The sequence below is a fragment of the Plutella xylostella genome, chromosome 13 (genome assembly GCF_932276165.1).
Source record: "Plutella xylostella chromosome 13, ilPluXylo3.1, whole genome shotgun sequence".
Classification (NCBI taxonomy): domain Eukaryota; kingdom Metazoa; phylum Arthropoda; class Insecta; order Lepidoptera; family Plutellidae; genus Plutella; species Plutella xylostella.
Window position 1 is genome coordinate 4922832 of NC_063993.1, and position 23233 is coordinate 4946064.

Sequence of the window (23233 nt, forward strand, 5' to 3'; positions counted from 1 at the left end):
CATTAATTAAGCCCCTTTTACATTTGTATAACCTCGCTGTCCAAAGTTGTGAGTATCCAACTGCCTGGAAGCTATCACGGGTTACACCTGTTCCGAAGAGTTCATCAATAAATGTGCCAGAGCATCGGCCCATTGCTGTTTTGTCTGTGTTTGCAAAATTATTTGAGCACATTCTTAATAAACAAATAACACGTCAGATAGAACCATACCTAGATGACTCTCAGCATGGTTTTCGTATCGGACGATCAGCAACCACGAACCATATTTGTTTTGTTGACTCTACACTGAGCGAAATGGACGCAGGCTATCAGGTGGATACCGCATTCTTTGATTTTCGAAAGGCGTTTGATGTAGTCAACAATGATTTACTTTTAATTAAATTGGCTAGTTTCGGATTTGACACAGGTCTGCTCAAATTAATTGCTAGTTACCTGGCTAATCGTAGGCAATATGTTAAATTGGGACCTTACTGCTCTGACGGCTACCACACTCGTTCTGGTGTCAGTCAGGGCAGCACCATCGGACCAACTCTGTTCGCTCTGATGGTCAATGACCTTCCCAAAGTGCTCCAGGTATGTAAATGCCTGATGTACGCTGATGATTTAAAGATCTACACATCCATTAAAAGCACTGTCGATTGTGAATCACTACAGCAAGACATCGACGCTATTGGCCATTGGAGCGAACTAAACGATATGAATTTCAATGTGGACAAGTGTAGGGTGATGACTTTTGGCAGACTGCAAAGCTTTGTTGAGCAGTCTTATACGTTACTTGGTTGTCCTATCCAGAGAGTAGAAGAGATACGCGACTTGGGTGTCTTGTTGGATCCGCAACTTTCATTTAGAAACCAAATTCTGGCGTGTTGTAAGAGTGCTAACAAGACTCTAGGTTACGTCATGCGCACTGCATCTCATTTTAGTGACACTAGAGTTGCCATGGTCCTATATAATTCGTTTGTCCGAAGTAAACTAGAATTTGACGCAATTACATGGGGCCCCTACGAGGCTAAGTACATTGTCATGATGGAGCGTTTGCAGCGTAAGTTTGCCAGATATCTATTTAGGAGGGTCTACGGATACTATCCTTTTCTATATCCATCTCTATTTGTAATAGGCATGGTAGGTATGGAGACACTGGAAGTGCGTCGAGCGGTGCACACCGTGGTGCACTACTTGCGCCTGCTGCGGGGCGGCGTGGACAACCCGGCGGCGCTGAGCGGCGTGGGGCTGTGGGCGCCGGCGCGCGGGGGCCGCCCGCGCCGCGCCGCCTGCGCGCGCCCGCCCGCCCTCGCACCAGTAGTTGAGGTCACCACAGTACGTGGACAGAATGCTCCCACTGTCAGGGCTATTTGTTATATTAATAACTTTTTAGAGCGATGTCAGGATGCCGACATACATCACACTACATTACCTGCTCTTATTAGGCTATGTAAAGTTGTACTTAGTTCCTAAGATATATGTTATTTATTGTTTAAAATGATCTCAATTTATATAGATTTTTAATTCTGTTTTTTTTTATGTTGTATTTTATGTTTCTTTTTGTATAATTTTAATTGTATTTGTTGAATGCTAAATTCTATTTTGTAAATACATAATTGTTGTACTACCTAGCAATAATCGCGTGTTGGCCATAGCTGTTAAGCATTATTGTTTTTATAATAAATAAATAAATAAATAAATAAATAAATTAGCATGAAGTCGCGCTGACAGTGTCAACTGTCAATGTCAACGTGACAGTAGTAAGTAAATAAATACAAGGAAAGAAGTTGAAAAAAATACTCCTTTAATTATATTTTCAAGTTTTTAATATTTTAAAGTAAAAACTCTTATACACAGCTTGCCATTATAATGTATATTGTTTACTATATTTACTGACTTACTGTCATTAAACTCAGTGATTGACTACATTTTTATTTAAGTATTTAAAATGAAATTCAAGAATGGGTATTACGATTTATTTGTGCAAATGTGTGCCAAATTTCCTTCAAATATAGCTATTAGAGAGTACAGCAATGGTAGATATAATACCTATTCGTACTCTGAGTTATATGGAGTTTGTGAGTACATTTATCAAAATCTGCAACAACTACACTGCACTAAGGGTGTTATTGGGATACTGTCCGACAGAAACATGATTGTCCCTTGTGTTATTGCTGCGTAAGTATTAATAAATAAACATAAATGAGAGAATATTATGGGGTGCTTCTACTTTCATAGGTAACCTTCATCCCTACTTCCCCACAGAAAACTTTTTAAAGTACCTACTTACAGCTAAGCTTGCTGGGTAAAAACTTGTATGCTCATGATAAATAGAATATATAATATAATTGATCACAAAAATCGTACACCAACATAATGATCCTTTTTATTAATTTTTCAGGGCTCACAAATACACCACAAGTTTTATGTTCCTGGATCCTTCTCAAGACATTACAAGTATTACAAACAAAATTCAATTTAGTAGTATTATTGAAATTAAAAGCTGTAAAAGCTATCATGACTCGAAACTATTGGGACAGTGTCCAGATATTTCAGTTGCAGTATTTGAACTAAAAATTAACTTCTATAATATGAATACCAGAAATTCAGCAACACATTCAAACCTCCATTCATTTATTTGTTCAACGTCTGGAAGCACTGGAGAACCAAAATTAATTCAAATTCCAATACAATGTATTGAGCCAAATGTCAAGGACCTGACAAAACTTTTTGATATCACACAAAATGATGTAATTTATTTTTCAACGCCTTTAACATTTGATCCATCAATGATTGAAATACAGCTGGCATATATGAATGGGGCATCTTTGCTTATTGCTCCAGAAAATTTGGATATTATGTTTCCCGAAAAAGAAAGTCTAAGCCACTCCGTAACATTCTGGCAAACAACACCTTCGAAATTGTTTCAGCACAGCAATGTAGATATGAGTGAAAAAATACTTGGTGCTTCTTCCACCTTGAGGTGTCTAGCGCTTGGAGGAGAGGCCCTCTCCGGGATATCACGCCTGAAGCAATCAAAATCATCAGTAAATAAAACTAGAGTCTTTGCTCTGTACGGAGTTACCGAGATGTCCTGCTGGGCAAGTGTGGCTGAGTTGGATCTAGACAAAATTGACACAGACAGAGAGGTGCCTTTGGGTAAATGTTTATCTGAAACCCAAATCGACATTGAACCTATCACCAAACATAGCAATATAGGAAGGATTATCTTATGTTAGTATACTTTTTACATTCAATTAGTTACACTTTTGGTTCTGTTTTATAAAGGTAATTCTAATGTAAATTCATTAAATATTTCAGAGCTTCAGTTGATAAGATAATAATCATTTAAAATAAAGATATTAGGTACCTTGTTATAAGGCGTTTTAATACAACAAAAACATTGTTATGTTTCAGCAAGTGAATCCAGAAGATGTACAGTTTTAAATGAATCAAATAGTAATGAAGAAGTTATACTGAAAAATGTGGACACTGGAGACCTGGCTGAGGTGCATAATGGCACTATGTACTTCAGAGGGAGGAAAGATGATGTCATTAAGAGATTTGGCCATAAAGTTGATCTGAAGCTTATTGAGTCTACAGCACTGCAGTCTCCACTCGTAAAGTCATGCTCTTGTATTTGGCTTCCAAAGCCAACCCTGCTAGTGGTATATTATGTATCAGACACATTAACTACCACAGAACTTTCAAATTTTCTGAAGTCTAAGCTCAATGACAAGCACTGGCCTGATAAAGTCATAAGAATTGCAAATCTGCCTCTAAATCCGCATGGGAAAGTGTCTAAGCAAACATTAAACACATTATTCAACCAGAGATTGCTAGCCAATTCAAGTGTAACTGAAGATTGTAAAAGTCAATTTATTAAAGAGTTAAAATGTACACTGGATTCAACTATTTCGTATGATGAGATAAAGGATAAAGACTTCTACAGTATTGGGGGGACATCATTCATGGCTGTTGCCATGTGCAACAGAATGTCACAAACATATCCATCATTTGCCAAAAGCGCTCTTCCACTGTTGCTGTCACATAAAAATACAATTGATACAGTGGTACAAGAAGTAAATAAGTGTATTCATGATGTTGTAAAAAAGCCAAAGAGAAAAATAAAGAGAACTAGATGTAAAACACTTGATGGTGAAACTGTGTCGATTAAGAAGTCGAATTTAACTGTAACTACCGACAATCAGACCTCAATCATCACAGCAGACAGAATGACCGAAGTCCCATTTAGTATGAGTGTGGAATGGAGTTACGACACTGGGAAATGTGTTGATGCATCTCCAGAACTATTTCACATTGACTCGTGAGTACTTATCCCAATACTAGTAATAAAAAACAGGATTCATCATCATAATTATCAGCTCGTAATCGTCCACTTCTGGACGTAGACTTCTCCCAAGCAGCGCCACAACACTCTGTCCTCGGTCTTCCTCATACATCCACTACCGGCCACCTGTCTTTCCTGTTCATATTTTTCAGTCAAGAACTCGTTTACGCCGCCGGTCATGGGATATGTGACCGGGCCACTGCCACTTCCAATTCATGATTATAGTGGTTATAACTTCATCCATTGACATAATATCTAAAGAGGAAACTAGCAGCTGTATTCTTTATAGCTGCACTAGCTGTTCCCGCGCGCTTCGCTTCGCCTTAAAAAGTTTTCCCGTGGGAATTCCGGGATAAAAAGTAGCCTATGTTCTTTCCCAGGGTCTAGACCGTATGTATACCAAATTTCATTCAAATCCGTTCAGTAGTTTTGGCGTGAAAGAGTAACAGACAGACAGACAGACACAGTTACTTTCGCATTTATAATATTATATAGTTAGGATTAGCTAGAGAATTATGTAGGTACCTACCTAGACTCCTGGCACTACCAACTCATAAACCACAGATACTTTCTTTTGTTTCAGTAATGTTTATATCGTTGTGAGCAGTCATTCAGGAAAAATAGTAATCCTGGACGCAAAGAGCGGTGAAGTGCAAGGATTAATTACAGAGACTTCTCGTGTCGAAGCCTCAGTTTACTGCCACCAGCCACCAGAGGGCGTCCCACCTTGCGGCGTGGTGGGCACCTACGACGGAACCATAGTCTGTTTCAAATTAGAAAATGGCACACAAATGTGGAAACGGAACGTGAAACATAGGATTAAAAGCAAAGCTACTTTTTGCAATGGATCCCTGTACGTGGCCACGTATGAAGGCGTTATTTGGCTCATTGATATAACTGTAAGTTCCTGCTTATAAATAATTCAGATTAATGGGCGGTGTAGTTGGATAGCTTTATGATTGGGTCTGTTATAACTACTCCTCCGGCAAGTTTGAGCTAGGGACCTATGCAGAATATGCTAATGCCTCACCAACACACCCATATTATTATGTTGGAAGTAAATCTCGTGGCAAATGTACATATGACATATACATACTTACGAAATACTTAGGTACCTACTAATTAAGTTATTTTATTAATTACAGACCGGAGCCATCAAGTCTAGTGTACCAGTTTCTGAACACCCCATATCTGCGGACCTTGTGTGTGCAGGCAACAAATATGTCCTGTTCGGGACACTGAAAGGAGAGTGTGGTTGCTTGGACTCTACTGATAACACGATCAAATGGCGAGACACGCTGGGTAGTCCAGTGTTCTCCAACCCAGTCGTGTATGATGAAGACAAATATGTCATCTTCACAGATGTCAGTGGGTGCGTCCATTGCCGGACTGTCGACAAGGGAGTCAAGGTATACTTACATAATTTTAATCTACTAATATGACTACTAAACTCTTAGGATAACTCTCTTAGTAGAGCCCCTATTTTTTTTTTAACTTCTCAGATAGATTACAAATTCTAAATACTGTACTAACTCTTACCAAATCGTTTTTCAGGTCTGGGAATACAATGGAGCAAAAGGAAATATTTTCTCATCTATGTATTTACGAAAGCTAAGTAAATTAAAATGGCAAATAAGTTTTGGATGCCATGATAAGAAGGTCTACAGTATATTAGTAGACAGATTACTGCCCAGGTTGCTTTGGAGCACTGATATGCCTTCCCAGGTGTTTGCTACTCCTTGCGCCATAAACGAAGATGTCTTCCTAGCTGCAGCAAGCAATGGCTGTCTATGCGTGATGGAAGCTAGAAGTGGAGCAATATTACTAAAGTACAGCCTGCCTAATGAAACTTTCTCCAGCCCTGTGGTCTATTCTAATTCCGTTTATATTGGCTGCAGAGATGACAATGTGTACTCACTAAAATTGGATCTAAATTCAATAGAGAATCCTAGTCAAATTCTGTGATATAGAGAATAATATTTGTACAAATAAAACTCGGTTTCCATAGTATAATGTATGTTTTATTTATGATCTTACACAGTAAACATTTAGGTATAATGAGCATTCATATTCATAAATCTTGATTTACAAAATTTGATATGGTTAGCTGCTATTCAAGAAGTACCAAACATGGAATGCATATTGTTAAATGCAGACAAACCAGCTGCCACTCAGATTCACTTGTGCAGATCAGTTAACTTTTTATCCTTAAACATGTAAATATAATAAAAGCGATCTTAAGCCAAATTTAAAATCCTTTAAAATAAACTTCATACTTTTAAGTTTAAAACAAAATGGATCACATAGTTCAAATAAACCTTCTGCAAGGTAACATTTTACATAGATATTATAATTTAATGCCAATACATCTAAGCTTTTAAAAACTCTTTACCCAAATAAACCCTAGTAAACATTTAAGGTAGGCTAAAATATTTTATAAACAAATAGTGAAATTAACAAGCAATTTACATAGGTAGGTTATAATATAGCATACATTTATTGATCTTCCTCTCCGAGCTCCACCTTCACCTTGGAGAAGTCAAAGTCCTCATCTGTGCCTCGCTTGTATATCTTGAGCACATCTAAGCAAGTTGTCTCAAAGTGTGTGGTGGCATCGTAAGACTCAGAAATGAAGATCTGGCTTTGGCTGCCGTCATCAATGGGCTCAAAGTAGTCAGTTACAGAAACAAACTTCTGCCTGATAGGTCCTAAGAGGTCCAGACCAGGCTTAATCTCTGACTCAGGGTCACTGGTTTCTACAGTGGTAGAGACCATAGCAATGAACCAGCCCTTAGCCGCCACTTGGTGTGTGTATGAGACAACAGACACATAGATGTCAGAGTGCCTTCCCACTTGTTTCTGTGGAATAATAATCTGTGTGGACAGAGCATCTTTGGTATTAGCAATTGGGTGATCTAAAAGGCAAATGCAGCGAATGACCTGGGCCTTCTTGCGAACTCGGTCAGGAACATAGCTGGGGTCACAGTAGACCTGCTTGCATTTGGCAATTTCGTTGCCGGAGCGGACTCCCACTACTTTGCCTCCTTCACCAAGCACAATCTCATCAATAGGTTTATCTAACATGTAAGTCCCTCCATAGATGGCAGACAGACGAGCGAACCCTTGGGGCAACTCACCCAAACCATACATAGGGTACAGGTAAGGCGATTTGCCATAGCGGGCCAGAGAGTCAGAGTAAAGCTTGATACGCTGGATAGTTTGGATGGCTGGTTGCTGCAGATAGTTGTCATCTAGGTACAGAGCCAAGGCATGCCCAGTGAAGTCTTGGGTATTCTTGTCAAGCCCAAACTTGTCATAAAGACCTTGCATGTTGTTAGTGCTTGGGTCGAAGTCCTTCCATGTTTTGGTATCTTCAGGCTGGAAGTCTTGGACATAGATGAGGAAGTTCCTGAAACGCCTCTTTTCAAACATACCCATGAGATCGGAAGCGAGAGCTTCTTTTTGATCAACAGGAACCTTGGAGATCTTACCGCCTTTGTAGACGTAGCTCCCTTCGACAGATTTGAATTCCAAATATCGGGTGACGCCCGTATGGATTAGCAGTTTTACCAACAGACCGTTGGCCATCAAAAACTTCGGGATGAGGTCAACATTCCAATCGCGTCCCCTGCTATATGTTTCATCAGGTGCTGGAGCATTGAACTTCGAGAACAACTCTTCTAACGGGGTAATTGACGCAGACTCACCGCCGTAATACTTGTTTCGATCAATGTGTAACACCTTCTTGCCGGAAACCGAGAGCATACCACTAAGGATGCATTCTTTAAGTCCGGTGCCCAGGACAATTGCGTCGTATTCTTCATCCATGGTGAACCACTCAAGCACAAAATCTTTTTGAAGAAGCTCAAGTGTAGAATCAAGAACCGGGAGATAAATGTCAAAATGTCGGAACAAATATGTCTGCCGCTACGATGGCAAAATGGCAATGGCGATGACGTCGACTCTTATTTGAATCAAAACTAAACGCATTATTATATTTTTTTCTGCGAATCAAATTCGTTTTAAATTAATTTAAGTTTTTTTTCACGATATTAATTATGAATTAGTCTTATTTTATAACTTAGATTATAAATAAATCGACTGCATATAAAAAAGGATTTGTAAACAAAATTAAATTCAAATTGCGTTTAGTTTATTCAGCTATACGTATTATTATTGTTTATGAATGTTGGCAACATGGTATTTTGTTTTTTCGGAATGTTGGCTAACATGGAATTGTTTTTTTACGAACCATAGACAACGAGTAAGTAGAATATGAAGAAAATATGAATTCCAGAATAATAACCATCCTCGTGGATGGATGCAGGGTGTGCGTAGTTATGAAAACGGACTCAAGATTTAACATTGTACATAAGTTACAAGTAGTGTCCGTTTATTAGTGTTTAACTGTAGTTTTGCAAATTATTCCTTATTCTAAGAGGTGCTTTAGAAACACTAGTGTTGTGAAATAAAAATCTTAATCGATTAATCGAAATTTTATACCCATAATCCGTAATTTGGTACTTCTTCTTCTTCTTCAAGTGCCATCTACTATCGTAGGTCGGCTATCATTATGGCCACTTGGGCCCGGGAAGTCGCAGCTCGGAATAGCTCTATGGTGGACATATTGAACCATTCGGCGAGGTTCTGTAGCCAGTGGGTTCTTCTACGGCCAGGTCTTCTTTTGCCCTGTATTTTCCCTTGCAATATGAGTTGCAGGAGGGCATATTTTTCATTGCGCATTATATGGCCTAAGTATTGCAGCTTCCTTTTCTTAATTGTGTTTAAGAGTTCTAGCCTTTTGTGCATCCTTTGCAGTACCGTTTCATTTTTTACTCTATCCGTCCATGATATTTTCAGCATTCTTCTATATATCCACATTTCGAAGGCTTCTAACCGTTTACATAAGGTCTTGGTCAGTGTCCAAGCTTCTACTCCGTACAGAAGTATGGAAAATATGTAGCACCGTACCAAGCGGCACCTAGTGGAGAGTTTGAGATTTCGGTTGCAAAGGAGGTGTCTCATTTTCACAAACGCAGCCCTGGCTTGCTCGATGCGACATCTGACTTCCACACTGTGGTCCTCTTGTTCGTTCACAATACACCCTAGGTATTTATATGAACTAACTCTCTCCAATGGTTGGTTGTTGACAGAGAGATTGGCAGATATTTGAGAACGACCGACAACCATGTACTTGGTCTTTTTTATATTAATATTGAGACCGTTACGAGCACTGGATGATGCCACACAATTTATCAGCTTTTGCAGGTCTTCAGGGCAGCTGGCAAGGAGAACAGTATCATCGGCGTATCGTATGTTGTTGAGGGGTCTCCCATTTACAACAATACCCTCTGTTGCATTTTCAAGCGCCTCTGAGAAAATTTCTTCAGCGTACAAGTTAAATAGCAACGGTGATAATACACATCCTTGTCGCACTCCTCGTAATATCTCTACATCAGCTGTGAGTTTGTGTTCTACGCGGACGTTCGCTGTCTGCTGCCAGTAGAGGTTCTTAATTATTGAGACGTCTTTTGAATCGAGACCTACTTTTTCTAAGATCTGGATAAGTTTGTCGTGTTTCACGCGATCGAACGCTTTTTCATAATCGATAAAACATATGTAAATGCTTTGGTTCATATCCCAACACCGTTGCATGAGCACTTGGTAGGCAAATAGTGCATCTCTCGTGCCATAGCCATTTCTAAACCCAAATTGTGTCTCTGATATATTTTCTTCACACTTTCTATAGATTCTTTTGTGAATAATCTTTAAGAAAATTTTTAGGACATGGCTCATTAATGAAATGGTACGGTATTCGTTACAACGTTTTGCAGTGCTGATTTTTGGTAGGGTTATGAATATAGAGTGGAGCCAATCTGAAGGAATAATGCCTGTGTCATAGATACTATTGAAGAAATTCACCATTACATCAAGATGTTCATATTCTAGTAGTTTAAGAATCTCAGCTGGTATTTCATCAGGACCTACCGATTTTCCGTTTTTCGCAGACTTAATTGCGTAAAACACTTCATCTTTTGTTATACGTGGTCCAATAAGCTCTGTACTAGCGTTGATGTGGTTAGATCTCTGGTCGTGAAATAGATCTTCAATGTAATCCTTCCATATTCTCAAACGATCCTCAATGTTCATGGCGTAATTATTGTCTTTGTCTAGGAGAGTATTTCCGTTTGGCTTCCTCTTTAGACCCATTAGGTCATTGATCTTCTTGTACATGTTGAAGGTATCGTGTTTGGCTTGCAGTGTCTCTATTTCTGTGCATTTGTTATTTATCCATTGATCTTTGGCCTCTATACATTTCCGTCCTATTTCCTTGTGAATCTCCTTGTATTTCAAGGGGTTTGTATGTTTAACAAGTCGTCTTTGTGTCATGAGATTCAGGATTTCATCAGTAATCCATTCTTTTGACTTCTCAGCTGCAGTCGGGACCAGTGATTCTTTTGCTGTATCTAAAATAACTTCTTTTACAGTTTTCCATACTTGTTCAGGGGATGAAATAAGTGGTTGAAATTTGTCTGTCTCTTTTAACTCATGGAATTTATTGTGAAGAGCGCAATGAAGTTTATTTCTTGTGTCTTTGTCCCTGAGTTTGGAAACATCGATTTTTCCATGCATATTTGAAGGCGCTGTTAGCTTTTTAAGTTTTATATTAAAAACTCCTACAAGGGGATTGTGGTCGGAACCGATATCAGCTCCCGGGTAGGTTTTTACTGATTTGAAGCTATTGCGGTATCTTTTGTGAACAAGTATGAAATCTATCTGGTTTCGAACTATATTAGTTGGTGAGTCAGCTGGCGATTTCCATGTATATAAGCGACGAGGTGGTAATTTAAAAAATGTGTTCATAACAACCATTGATTCTTCTTGGCAGAACTGGACTAGACGGTCTCCTCGGTCATTTCTCACACCCAGCCCAAACTGACCAACAACATCCTGTAATTGACCTTCGCCGATCTTTGCGTTAAAGTCACCCATTATTATCGTACACTCATGTTTTTTCAACTTGGTGAGTGCAGTCTTCAGGTCTTTGTAAAATTCTTCCAGAATGTTGTCACTTTTGTCGGCCGTTGGAGCGTATATTTGCACTATGTTTAAATTGACTGGTTTGGCTCTTATTTGGAGTAGCATAACACGGTCAGATACTGGGAGGAAATTAATTACTGCGGATCTTAGATTTTTTCTTATTATAATTGCAACTCCATTCCAGTGGAAATGATGACAAAGACTGTCATCATTTCCACTATAATAGGTTATTGTTTCTTCATCACTTTGTATCCCTGTACCCTTTAGCCTAGATTCACTTATCCCCAATATGTCAATTTTGAGCCTATTCATTTCTTCAATCACGTTTTTAAATTTAGCTTCCTTGAACATGCTTTGAGCATTCCATGTTGCAATCCTTATGGCTGACCCGGGGATTCTTAGCACCCTCTGACCATCTAAGGTCTGCCGGGGACTGAGGGCCTTGGTTTTATTTTTCTCAGCCATAATGATCATCCTGGGAAAAAATAATGCGGTGGTTTTCCCTTTGCCTTCCGCATCGCTGTTTGCTACCGTAGTAGCAATGGTGACCTGCAACCGTACCGGTCTCCTTGACCTCCGCTCCCAGGTCTACTGCAGGCGCAGCTGCCCGCTGCAGGGGTGGATGTGCTTATTTACTGGCGGCACATGCTCGCCATGACACAAGGTACTCATTGAGCTTGTGCAGCATTTTCTAGGTAAGTCCGTTCCACCAGACTTCCCACTACGCTCTCGTAACCTCGCCGCTGTGTGGTCGGGGACTGCTTATTCAATATATTCGCAGCTAACCACCATATCTGATGGCCGTTCACTATCCGCCACCTGTGACCCCGGAGGTAGCCTACAGCTCAGCCCCCCCTTGGTACTATAACCCCTAATAAGGCAAGGGTACCTACCTTATTTTGAACTTGAGTTACGGGCGGAAAAACCAATGAAAAAAATTGCAATGCCATGCCTTATTAAGGGATAATGAACTCAAACACTAAACACTGTGTGTTACCACAACTTTTTTTTAACAATTATAGGTTAGGAGTGCCCTCATTTATTATTTTCAGGACCCAAACAAGAAAGAGGGTCTGTATTTTGTAATAGGTTTTTTTTATTTGTTACCTTATCATGCATTTACTATCAATTTACGGAAGTAAGAGGCTGATTGTTTATATATGAGGTAGTTTGACAATCAAATCGCATGTTATGTTATGAACAACAGAAATAAATATTCGATTCCAAAACCTTGAGATTCTTAATCGTTAACAGTTTACACATCACTACTGCCATCTGTCATCTGTAATCTGTCACTTCACTTGTCAAATTAGAAATCGGCCATCAGTTGTCGACGTCGAGTCAGTGCAGTTCATTCGCCCAAAATTATTGTGTGGTGATTCTGTTTTCGCGCATATTAATGTTATTTAGCATCTTCGATAACAAATGATTAAAGTATCAATTATAACTTTGTTTTGTTATAAGAATGATCAAATTGCCTCAGCCACCCTTACCTAGAAGTGAAGTGTTTTCTCGGTGAATGTTTACGCCCGTTACGTGTGAAACGGTAAACAGATGACTCCAAACCATATGTTTCAATTTCCTACGGTAGTTTTTCTACCTGCTCCAATAAGTGAATCGTAAGTGTTAACCAGTGAAGTGATAAAACAGACGTTGTAGTTTTAAATGAAAGGAAAAAGAAAACGTTCAGTGTATCAGATGTTCGAAAATGTCAACAGAAGGAAGCGAAACTCCTTCGATTGTACCAAGTTTGCCGGGGGCACCGGAGCAAACGTATCTGTTCCCGAAAGCGAAAGGGCACTCGAGGTCCATAAGCCATGGAGGCACGCCGATGCTGGCGGGGAGCGCGGCGCCCGCGGCCGCGCGGCCCGCGCCGCTCAAGTCGGCGCTGCGCGGGCACCAGCGCGCCTTCTCGCACGGGCAGATCGGGGACAGCCCGCGCGCCGGCTCCGGCCCGGGCCACAGCCGCACGGGCAGCCGCACGGAGTTCATCCTGCCGCCGGGCCACCGCGATGCGCCGCCCGCCTCCGCGCTGCCCCGCATGGCCTCCGTGCGCCACCACTCGCGCCAGGCCTCGCGCTCCGATTCCATCTACACGCTGCGTCGCGAGTCCGACGTCGGCGCCCTCAGGAAAGCCTTCTTCTGGGTGCTGCGGCGACCCCCGCCCGCCGTTGATAACCGAAATATCAATGTAATCCCTAATCACTTAGTGCCTGAGAAAACTCCCCCTAAAGACCACCCCAACGGGAAAAGGTGTAATAACAAAGTGAGGACTACCAAATATACACTGTTGTCGTTCATACCCAAGAACCTATTTGAACAGTTCCATAGAATAGCCAATTTGTATTTCATATTTATAGTGTTACTGAACTGGGTGCCATCGGTGAATGCATTTGGCAAGGAGGTGGCTATGTTCCCTGTGTTGTTTGTGCTTGGTGTGACTGCGATAAAGGACCTGTTTGAGGATCGCAGGAGACACTTATCTGACAAGAGAATCAACAACTCTTATTGCCGTGTCTACAAAAGGTAAGTTGTTAACATTATCACTTTCTATTCTTTGAGAAATCTTGAGTAATTTGTTGAGTTAGTCATTTACATTTTAAATCATATTCAATATATTATATGAAGGCAAGTTGATGCAAGATATTTTTATGGAGACATTTATTATAAGTATGTACCTAGTCCTGTAAAGCTCTTGATTGGGACATTGGGAGTATTGGGACTGATCCTGATCTAGACCTTACTTTGACCTTCACCTAATATTACATAAAGAGACATACTGAAACAATCTTTTGTATAAAAATAAATAGCTAGGTATTTCATAATATTATTTTTTTCAAGTCACTAGATTTATGGAGTACTAGCTGTTCCCGCGCTTCGCTTCGCCTCAAAAAAAATCCCGTGGGAATTCCGGGATAAAAAGTAGCCTATGTTCTTTCCTAGGGTCTAGACCGTATGCATACCAAATTTCATTCAAATCCGTTCAGTAGTTTTGGCGTGAAGGAGTAACAGACAGACAGACACAGTTACGTTCGCATTTATAATATTAGTTAGGATAAATTCAAAATTCAATTTATCAAGATCACTAGTATGATTCTGAGAATTGACTTGAGAGATTAATATAGGTACCTACTTTAAAATGGCATTATTTCTCAATAAAGCTAAAATACAACTTCCATTATTCATGCTATGTCATGCTGGACCCTTATTAAACATATACATATTTTCTATTGAGACAAACTTTAATATCACCCATAAATGGTGAGGTAATCTTATCTTTACATACTGTCAATGAACTATCTAATCCGTAGCTAGATGATGATTTGATTAACTTTTGAAAAGAAAGGTTGGTCCCTTACGATACCTACACCATTATACTCGAAATTATATAAAATGTTGATATGATTCAAACAGTAATTTGTGACATTGACCTTTTTATAACTACAAATGCATTTCAGCTGCAGCAAACCACTACATAATCAATAAAGCATTGTACCTACAATCAGTAGTGGAGGTACAATGCCATATTTGACATTAATTCTAGTTCAAATGCCTGTTGCTCCTTTATTATTCATAGCCCTGTGTCCTATGAAGTCATAGTGTATACTCATCTAATGTTTGCTTAGGGTGGCACTGTACAATAGGGTGTTCAAGCCTAGTTTTATAATCTAGGTCTCTAGTCCAAGCTTAGCTAGATATTAATTTACCAATTCATGGTGTTACAATGTGTAAACATTCCCAACTACCCTTGCCTTGTGAGTACAGAGTTGTAATCAAATTTATGTAATCAAAGTTTATCTAAATAAGTAAATTTTACAGACATGGAGGCTTATTTTCAGTTAAGTGGGTTATTTGAAAGTTTTAAAGCTCTGCTACATACCTACCTAGATAGAATACTTGCAAATCACAGCTGATTCATTAACCCTCAATTATACATACATAATTAAAAATATTTTTTTGAGAGTCAACATTATAAGAAGGAACATTAAAACATGTATAATGGTCCAAAGGTACCTATTTTATGTGTCTCAAATATTAATCCTAAATTATATTGCTGACTCTTGACATCATGATTAAACGATTTTACGATGACTAATGTTGACAAGGTTTTGGTTTAGCTATATGTTATCGGCCCTCTATCTTACCGCATTTACACACTCGTTCGCACTGCAAGCCGACTGGCGACACGATAACGAACACACATCCTACTAATATTATAAAGGCGAAAGTTTGTGAGTATAATGTGTGTGTGTGTGTACGTATGTTTGTTACTTCTTCACGTCAAAACGGCTAAACCGATTTTAAGGAAATTTGGTATGGAATAAGCCTGGAGTAACATAACTTTTTCAACATCACCAAAGGTTAACTGGTAGAGAATGCACTAGCATTGAGTTCGCCTTTGTACCAATTTATTTTGTGCAATAAAGAATTAAATAAGTACTTAATTAAAATAAGTAAATAAAAAAAAAACTCGAATCCCCTTTAAAGTTAACAATATCAATAATTCATTAACAATAACGATCTAGGTAATTGAAAGACGTATTGTATGTCGAATGTTATCGTGTAAACACACTATCTATTCTGTAAGTATTGGTTATGAAAAGGCAATTAATATCAAACCGTTATCATTAAAATATAGGCAACCTTTCATTTCACTTCAAGGCGTATTATCATTATTACCTACTTCCTGAAACCTGAAAGAACCTTGACTTAATAATGCAACATTTGTTTGTAGAAAGCCCCCATAGTACTTTTTTAATTAATACCCTTGATATTTTCTGACATTTATCGTTAAACCTGCTTTACAAATAGTAATCATTGCGAACAAATATTTGATAAACATCCAATCATACACGTAGGGCTTTATAAATGCCACTCAAAGCGTAAATGTATGTGCTGTAGGGACTTTAGTTCATATAGGCCCAGAATTTGTTTTGCAACCAATGTGTTTTTATTTTGGGATTATGTCTGGTTTTCATATTTCAAGTGCAAATATACAATATTTCAGTGGGCCTGGGTTAGAGCTCTCTCTTTCTTTTATAGGCTGGTATGGGAACTATTATGGGTGTAATACAGCAGTGTTGCTGCACATGTCGTACAACCTCTTTTCGTGTGACATGTGAAAGGGTGGACGGTATAATTTAATTGAAATAGTTTAATAATAAAAAAACCTTAGCTACCAAATTTATAATAATTAACATTGAATCCAAATTTCGACATAAATCAAGCGTGACACCATCGTTATTCATCAATTATTACACGAAAACAAGACGCTTCGGTCATTATTGTCTTTAGTAATCAGAAAAGTAATGACAGCTCGAGCCTTGAAGGTTGAAAATCGATTTCTGCAGAGGCGCTCATTTATAAAAATCCATTATGCCGACGAGTGATTACTGGAAGCGTGAATGTTGAATGAAGCGATGTTCCGCCGCTGGAGGGTTACTCTATACCAGTGTTTTTCAACCTTTTTCATGACGCGACCCCCCTGGAATAAAAAAATATTTCGCGACCCCCTTGACCCTTTCGGTTTTATATCATGTATTTATGTGTATGTTACACTGTTACAGTATTCTCAATATTCATTCCATACGACGGATTTATGGTCTCCATGATTAGGATTCGAATAAGTATTATGAATTTTCTCTCCTCTAACAATCTACTAAACCCCCTTCAATCGGGATTTCGTCCATCCCATAGTACTTGCTCCGCTCTCATTAAAATTACTGATGAACTTCGTAAGGCCGTGGACGATAGCCAACTAACTCTCCTTACACTTCTTGACTTTAGCAACGCCTTCAACTGTGTCGATCATGATATCCTCTTGTCCATACTCCGTTCTCTTAATATGTCTGGCTCAGTAGCCGAGTGGTTCTCTTCCTACTTGAGTGGTCGCCGACAACGCATCCGGTCCGATGACATTGAATCGGACTGGTGTGATGTCACAGCCGGCGTGCCCCAAGGTGGTGTCCTTTCCCCTATCCTTTTTTCAGTATTTATCAATACGCTTGTCTCCGTTCTTAAGTTCACCTCTTACCACTTGTACGCTGACGATCTGCAATTGTATGTTTCCTGTGGTCCCGGTGATGTTTTGGAGGCTATTGACAAGATGACTGCTGATCTTGATGCAGTCAAAAATTGGACAGCAAACTACGGTCTCCTAGTCAATCCCTCTAAAACCCAAGTTATGTTTGTTGGCAGCAGGTATCACTTAGCTAGACTGCGAAACGGCCCACTACCACCAGTAATCTTCAATGGGGTTACTTTGCCTTACTGTGATAGTGTTAAAAACCTTGGTCTTCATATCCAGAATAACCTGTCATGGGAATTGCATGTCTCAGAAATTAGTCGCAAGATCTATGCCTCGATGCATGGACTAAAACGGTTGCAGAATTTCCTGCCGTACTCGACCAAAGTTACGCTAGTCAACTCCTTGTTGCTCCCTATCATTGACTACGCAGATGTGTGCTACCCTGATCTCACCGAAGAGCTACTTGATAAACTCGACCGTCTGCTCAACTTATGCATTCGCTATATTTTTGGCCTGCGTAAGTATGACCATGTCACCGATTTTCGTAATAAACTCAAGTGGCTCAACATCCGTCATCGAAGGAATGCTCATATTGTTTCCCTAGTATATGGTATAGTTTATAATCCTTGTGCCCCCTCTTACTTAACTGATCGCTTTTCATTCTTTGACTTTACTGACCGTCCTCAACGGTCAAGTCGAAATTTGCTCCTTCGTACCCCAGAGCATAATGCGGCAGGGTATTCGGATTCTTTCACCGTGTCAGCGGTTCGCTTGTGGAACCAGTTACCATTGCATATAAGGCAATCGCAGTCCATAGAAACCTTTAAGTCTAAGGTTCGTCTGCACTACCACCAGAAGCAGAACAATCAGCAGCAGATCTAATAAATAGTTTATCTGTTTTTGTTGTAGTATGTAAGTGAGACGATGATATTATAATTTTTTGTTATAGTAACTATATATTTAAATTATGTATGTAGGTATACGTTTATTTTATAATATTATGTATAAGTAAGTATATATTCTAGTGTTTAACAATATAGATATTAAACAAAATTAAACTGTCCTCATTGTCTTTTGCACTACCTATCACTTTCTCCACAACGCCCAAGGTTAACTGGAAGAGAATGCTTTTAGCATTAAGTTCGCCTATGTACAAAATTAATTTATGTGCAATAAAGAATTTAGTATTATGCATACTTATCGGATTTAAAAACACATTATTTTACAATTACACGATACGTGTGGCCATGTACCAAGGTACGTACGACTAATGCCATTGCGACCCGGAATTTATTTTTCTTTCTGAAATTAGCTTTTTCTCTCTGACTTTTTTGAGTATTTAAATATCTTGAATAAAAGTTTTCAATGGCGAAATTAAAATAAAAAGACAAAATACCTGGCTTTACAAAACAAATATACTTGTGCTCGTCGTCTTTGATCCAGGCAGGAAGGCCTCCCACGCTGCGTTTGCCTATTCGTGGTCTATACTCGAGAACTCGTTTACCCAATAGTTATCGGTTCTTCGGCAGATATGACCAGCACACTACCACTTCAGCTTGCATATTTTGTCAGCGATGTTGGTAACCTTAGTCCTCTGACGGACAACTTCATATCTGTCCATCAGTGAAACCCCAAGCATAGCTCTCTCCATATCACGCTGAGCGACTTTAAATCGGTGGACTAGTCCTACCGTCAGTGCCTACGTCTCTGCCATCACTGGCAGGACGCACTGTTTGAAATCTTTAGTCTTCAGGCTTTCAGGGATGGCCAAGAAGAATATGTGCTGACGAAGTTTTCCGAATGAAACCCAACCCACTTGGATGCACCTTGCAGCCTCCTTGTCGAAGTTGCTCTGCCTAGCTGAATCGTCTGCCCGAGGTAGATATATTCTTGCACAACTTCGATTGTTGCCTCACCAATAATCACCGGCTCCGGTTCGATGTGAGCATTGTACTGCATGACTTTCGTCTTGTCCCAATTTATACCCCGAAGCCTACACGTTGGAAAGCAGCATTTAGACCACTTCCATCATCCAGCTGAGTTCCTGCAGAGATTCTGCCATAATAACGATTTCGTCCGCGAAACAGAGAGGTGTGACATGTACTCGCCATTTATACACATGCCATGTCCAGCGGCCTCGTACGGCCTCCTCAAGTCCTCGATATTATATAGCGCCAGTCGATTTGAAATCTCTCAAACGCTTCCGAAATTGCCCATGTCTCGATGGAGTTGAAGGCGTTTTCATAGTCCACAAAGGCTAGATACAGAGGCTGATTATACTCTTCGGTCTTCTGTGTAATCTGCCTTACAATGTGGATGTGGTCTATTGTACTAAAACAGATCCACGATGAGATAATTTAATTAATAAAAAACAAGCTCAGCCTTTGCATTTAAGAAAATTTTAAGTAAAAGTATTTTTAAAGTAAGAGTCTTTCTTAATACATTAATACTATGTAATTGTCTTTATTTTTTTTACTAAAGTTCCCAGTTTTTTCGCCCTTTGGCGACCCCCCTACAGAAGCTTCGCGACCCCCCAGGGGGTCGCGACCCACAGGTTGAAAAACACTGCTCTATACTGACGAAAAACTAACGAACGAGAACTGTCGTGAAATCGGCACGTTTTTATACAACTTACGTGTTAGCAGCTCTCCGAATCATAGTTTTTCGTCAGGGAGTGACCCCCCTGGGCTGAACCACGAACGAACGGTGAAAAAGTAGACTGTCACGCGAACATTTTACGTATAAGTACCTACATGTACCTGCTATGTTTGTGTTTACAAACGTGACGAAGAAAGAGGATGTGTGGATTTTTTCTAATATATGATATATTGTCAAATATTCGGTCCCCTGTTGTGATTATCAGCATCCTTCCACGAGGGTCCATGCCAATATTAGTAGAGGTCCCATCGAGGCAAGGATGATTCTCGCAGTAGGTCGGGTAATCAGTTCACGCTAAAGTAGGTCACTGGTCAAGGGCGAACCTTCGTGCGGCCTATCCGGGCCCGAACCCATTAGAATCTTGCCGTTATTGTTACTGCCATGGTGTCTTGTTCCATACTATTTTAGTTTGTATGGAACTCATTCAGTATTGTTAGTGTTGAAAGCTGAGTGACACATAATGGATGTCATAAAAAAACATACTTCCTCCTTTTTTCGAAGTCGGTTATCAATATTAAGTAAGTATGTTTTTTTGGACACAACTTTTTTTCATAATCATATATCATAATCATAACTAAGGAGCTGTAAAAATAACATACTTAATCGCTTTAAATCCTTTATCAATAACTTCCTTATATCTATGGTTCCGGCGAACATCATGATAAAGATGAAATATTGAATACATCATGTTTTGATAAGATAATAATAACATTGCGTTGATAACAACAATATTGAACTTTCTTTACAAAATTGAGACATTCGGTCTTTCGAATAAGAAGACGAGATCTTAGGCCGTGTCCGCACCGCGAATATTTCGCCGCAACTGCCGCAAGTTACGCCACCATCGATGCCTAATGCAAGAATTATTGTAATGCCGGAAAATTATCACAGGAAATATCCAGCCAGTCCCCGAAGGTATTGCGTGTTCAACTGTTCACTAAACTACACCAGCAGCCTGTTGCATGTTGGCGGGTGGGCACTGGGCATGTGTGTAGTGTATACATTGACGGGTTGTGCTACTCTAATTTCCAAACTAAACTGAGCACTTGAAAATATTTAATAAAGTACTGCCAAGTAAAATATTGGACGTTTGCACGAAAAGCTTCGGTAAGATTTGCGCTGAAAAGGGTTGTATTTTTTCAATGGTTACAAGAAATTTTAGTTGGTTATCCTTTCTTAATATGTACTTACGTCTATACAGAACATACATACATACATAGTACTGATAAATATAACATACTAGGGCCGACTGTTCCGACAGTATGGATCATTTAACTTTCTAATTTCTAACAATTGATTAACCTTCTAAAGCCTATATTATTTAGTAGATTTTTCATAAAACGCTAAATTGTTTAGATAAACCCCTGAAAGACGCAAAAAACTGATTTCAGAAATATACCTATAATATATTAACGTTATTTCGAAACATATCGCTATTAAAATATGTTCCTTTCCACCGTCGATATGCAATGGATGCAGATATGAAAAATATGCAACGCGGACTCAGGTGTACCTATATATTATGTTATAAAAAATAGGTACACCTGATAATAATGTTATGAACGGAATTCTCGCCAAGTCGTCGCCATTCCACGGTTGCTCACTAAGTTCATAATGTTTTTTTACAAAGGTCTCTTGAGTAAAGTTTGTACAAAATGTATTTGTCGTGTTCCAGTTAGGTAGCAAATGCTACGAATTCCCAGAGCTGCGGAACTGCTACAACTGGGTCACCCCGGCGACATTGAGTGTTCAAGGGAACTCACATGACCAGTGGTCCACCTCTAACCACCGCTGGGCGCCTAGTACTTGTCACAGCTATTACTCGATACCTACATGGAATAATATGAAAAAAAGTTGGATAGAGTAAATTATCCAATCGATGAATCGATCTTTATTTTAATTGAATTTCCGCTGATGTAGTTTTCCTTGTCAGAGCAATTATATCTTTAATGTGAAGTATTCCATTGTGTAATAGGTACATGTCTTTATATCTAGGTAAAGGTAAAGGTAGTTACATAAATTATCACTTACATGATGTTTCTATTTAAGGTCTGCATTAAGATGATATGTCTACTCTATACTTTTAAAAGTATTTAAATACATATTATTTTAATTGATTAATATCATTAGGTTCCCCTGTTCGTTTACTCCCTGAAATAAATGAATCATCATAAGTGATACTCACACTCAGTCCTCGACTAGCCCGGTTAACACTGAACACGGTTAACCAATTGACACTGAGGTTAACCGAGATCATTTAAAAACTGGTTTACAATGTACTTATAGCATAAATATTATCACTTACACTTTTCGTTGAAAACTCATTATTGTGTGACTTAATAGTATTCACCAATAGCATAGTTCGCATTCCCATCAACTTTCCTCTTGAACCATTATGGGAAAGCCAAACCGAAAAACCGCAAGTGCAGGCCAGCTCGAAAAATGGCATATTGTTAAAAACGGAACCCTTTCAAACCCTTTCATTGTCAAGACTCTCGGAAACGCGTAATTTTTCACAACTCAAAAATTAGTCATTGTTAGTAGAGTACTTATCATGACTAAATTAAATACATCAATAAATAAAACTTACTTTCTTAACAATCATGTATGGTAAGTTGTAAACAGTAATTTACCGCACTTCCAAAATGCACATCTGCCTAAAGCGAAAGGGTGCTGTACACTGTACAGTAGTAAACAACAAAGAGAAAAGGTGGTGTGATCTTTGTTGTTGTTACATCAAATCTCTGCCAAATTCATAAAAGCAAATATCTTAGCCTGAATAATTGTCACCCCGCTGGTCCACTACTGTTTTGATGGTTACATCTTGTTTTAGATTTGTCCATTTGTACATTATTTACTTTCTTGAAGACAAACAAACGGAAACTGCCAATTATAATCTATTAGTTCCTGGACCAAGAGGATCCGTTATTGCATATCCCAAATAATAAGAGATATAGACACTAACCCATTGCGCAACTGCAGGCGAAGGAAAGCCCAGAAGTAGCTCACACAAACGGCGAGTGTGTCGTATCTGTACCGTGCGTGTTTTGGTGAAGCCCCACCAGTTCTCGGTAATTACCAAGTTGTCATTGACCGTGAGGGAGCTGGCAACCTTACTTTGCCAAGGTCGATGCGTTAGCGAAATGCTAACTTCTCCGTCTGGACTTGTTCTAG

General features: G+C 39.3%; 3 protein-coding genes across 3 annotated transcripts in view; 2 read left to right on the forward strand and 1 right to left on the reverse strand.

Annotated features, from left to right (window-relative positions):
* The first annotated feature begins 1756 nt into the window (after positions 1-1756).
* LOC105397980 (beta-alanine-activating enzyme) lies at positions 1757-6342 on the forward strand. The gene is made up of 6 exons (XM_011570016.3): positions 1757-2159; positions 2383-3215; positions 3399-4308; positions 4916-5231; positions 5478-5741; positions 5887-6342. Exons 1-6 carry the CDS (start codon positions 1930-1932, stop codon positions 6295-6297), a joined length of 2964 nt encoding a protein of 987 aa, XP_011568318.3. The 5' UTR covers positions 1757-1929; the 3' UTR covers positions 6298-6342.
* On the reverse strand, positions 6332-8263 carry LOC105397979 (rab GDP dissociation inhibitor alpha). Its single transcript, XM_011570015.3, has one exon. It carries the CDS (start codon positions 8158-8160, stop codon positions 6829-6831), a length of 1332 nt encoding a protein of 443 aa, XP_011568317.2. The 5' UTR covers positions 8161-8263; the 3' UTR covers positions 6332-6828.
* Positions 8264-12674: 4411 nt separating this feature from the next.
* Positions 12675-23233, forward strand: part of LOC105398048 (phospholipid-transporting ATPase VD) — a 53983-nt gene continuing 43424 nt past the window's right edge. Inside the window, exon 1 of the mRNA XM_048625191.1 lies at positions 12675-13899. Coding sequence (XP_048481148.1) covers positions 13082-13899 — 818 coding nt within the window. The 5' untranslated portion in view covers positions 12675-13081. The remainder of the gene's footprint in view (positions 13900-23233) is intronic.

What these genes read in the sequence shown, in the direction of transcription:
- LOC105397979 (XM_011570015.3), bottom strand. Translation starts at nt 8,160, where the DNA reads ATGGATGAAGAATACGACGCAATTGTCCTGGGCACCGGACTTAAAGAA.
- LOC105397980 (XM_011570016.3), top strand. Translation starts at nt 1,930, where the DNA reads ATGAAATTCAAGAATGGGTATTACGATTTATTTGTGCAAATGTGTGCC. An exon ending in GTCCCTTGTGTTATTGCTGC is followed by an intron (nt 2,160 to 2,382) that starts GTAAGTATTAAT and finishes TTAATTTTTCAG; the next exon opens with GGCTCACAAATACACCACAA. An exon ending in GAACTATTTCACATTGACTC is followed by an intron (nt 4,309 to 4,915) that starts GTGAGTACTTAT and finishes CTTTTGTTTCAG; the next exon opens with TAATGTTTATATCGTTGTGA.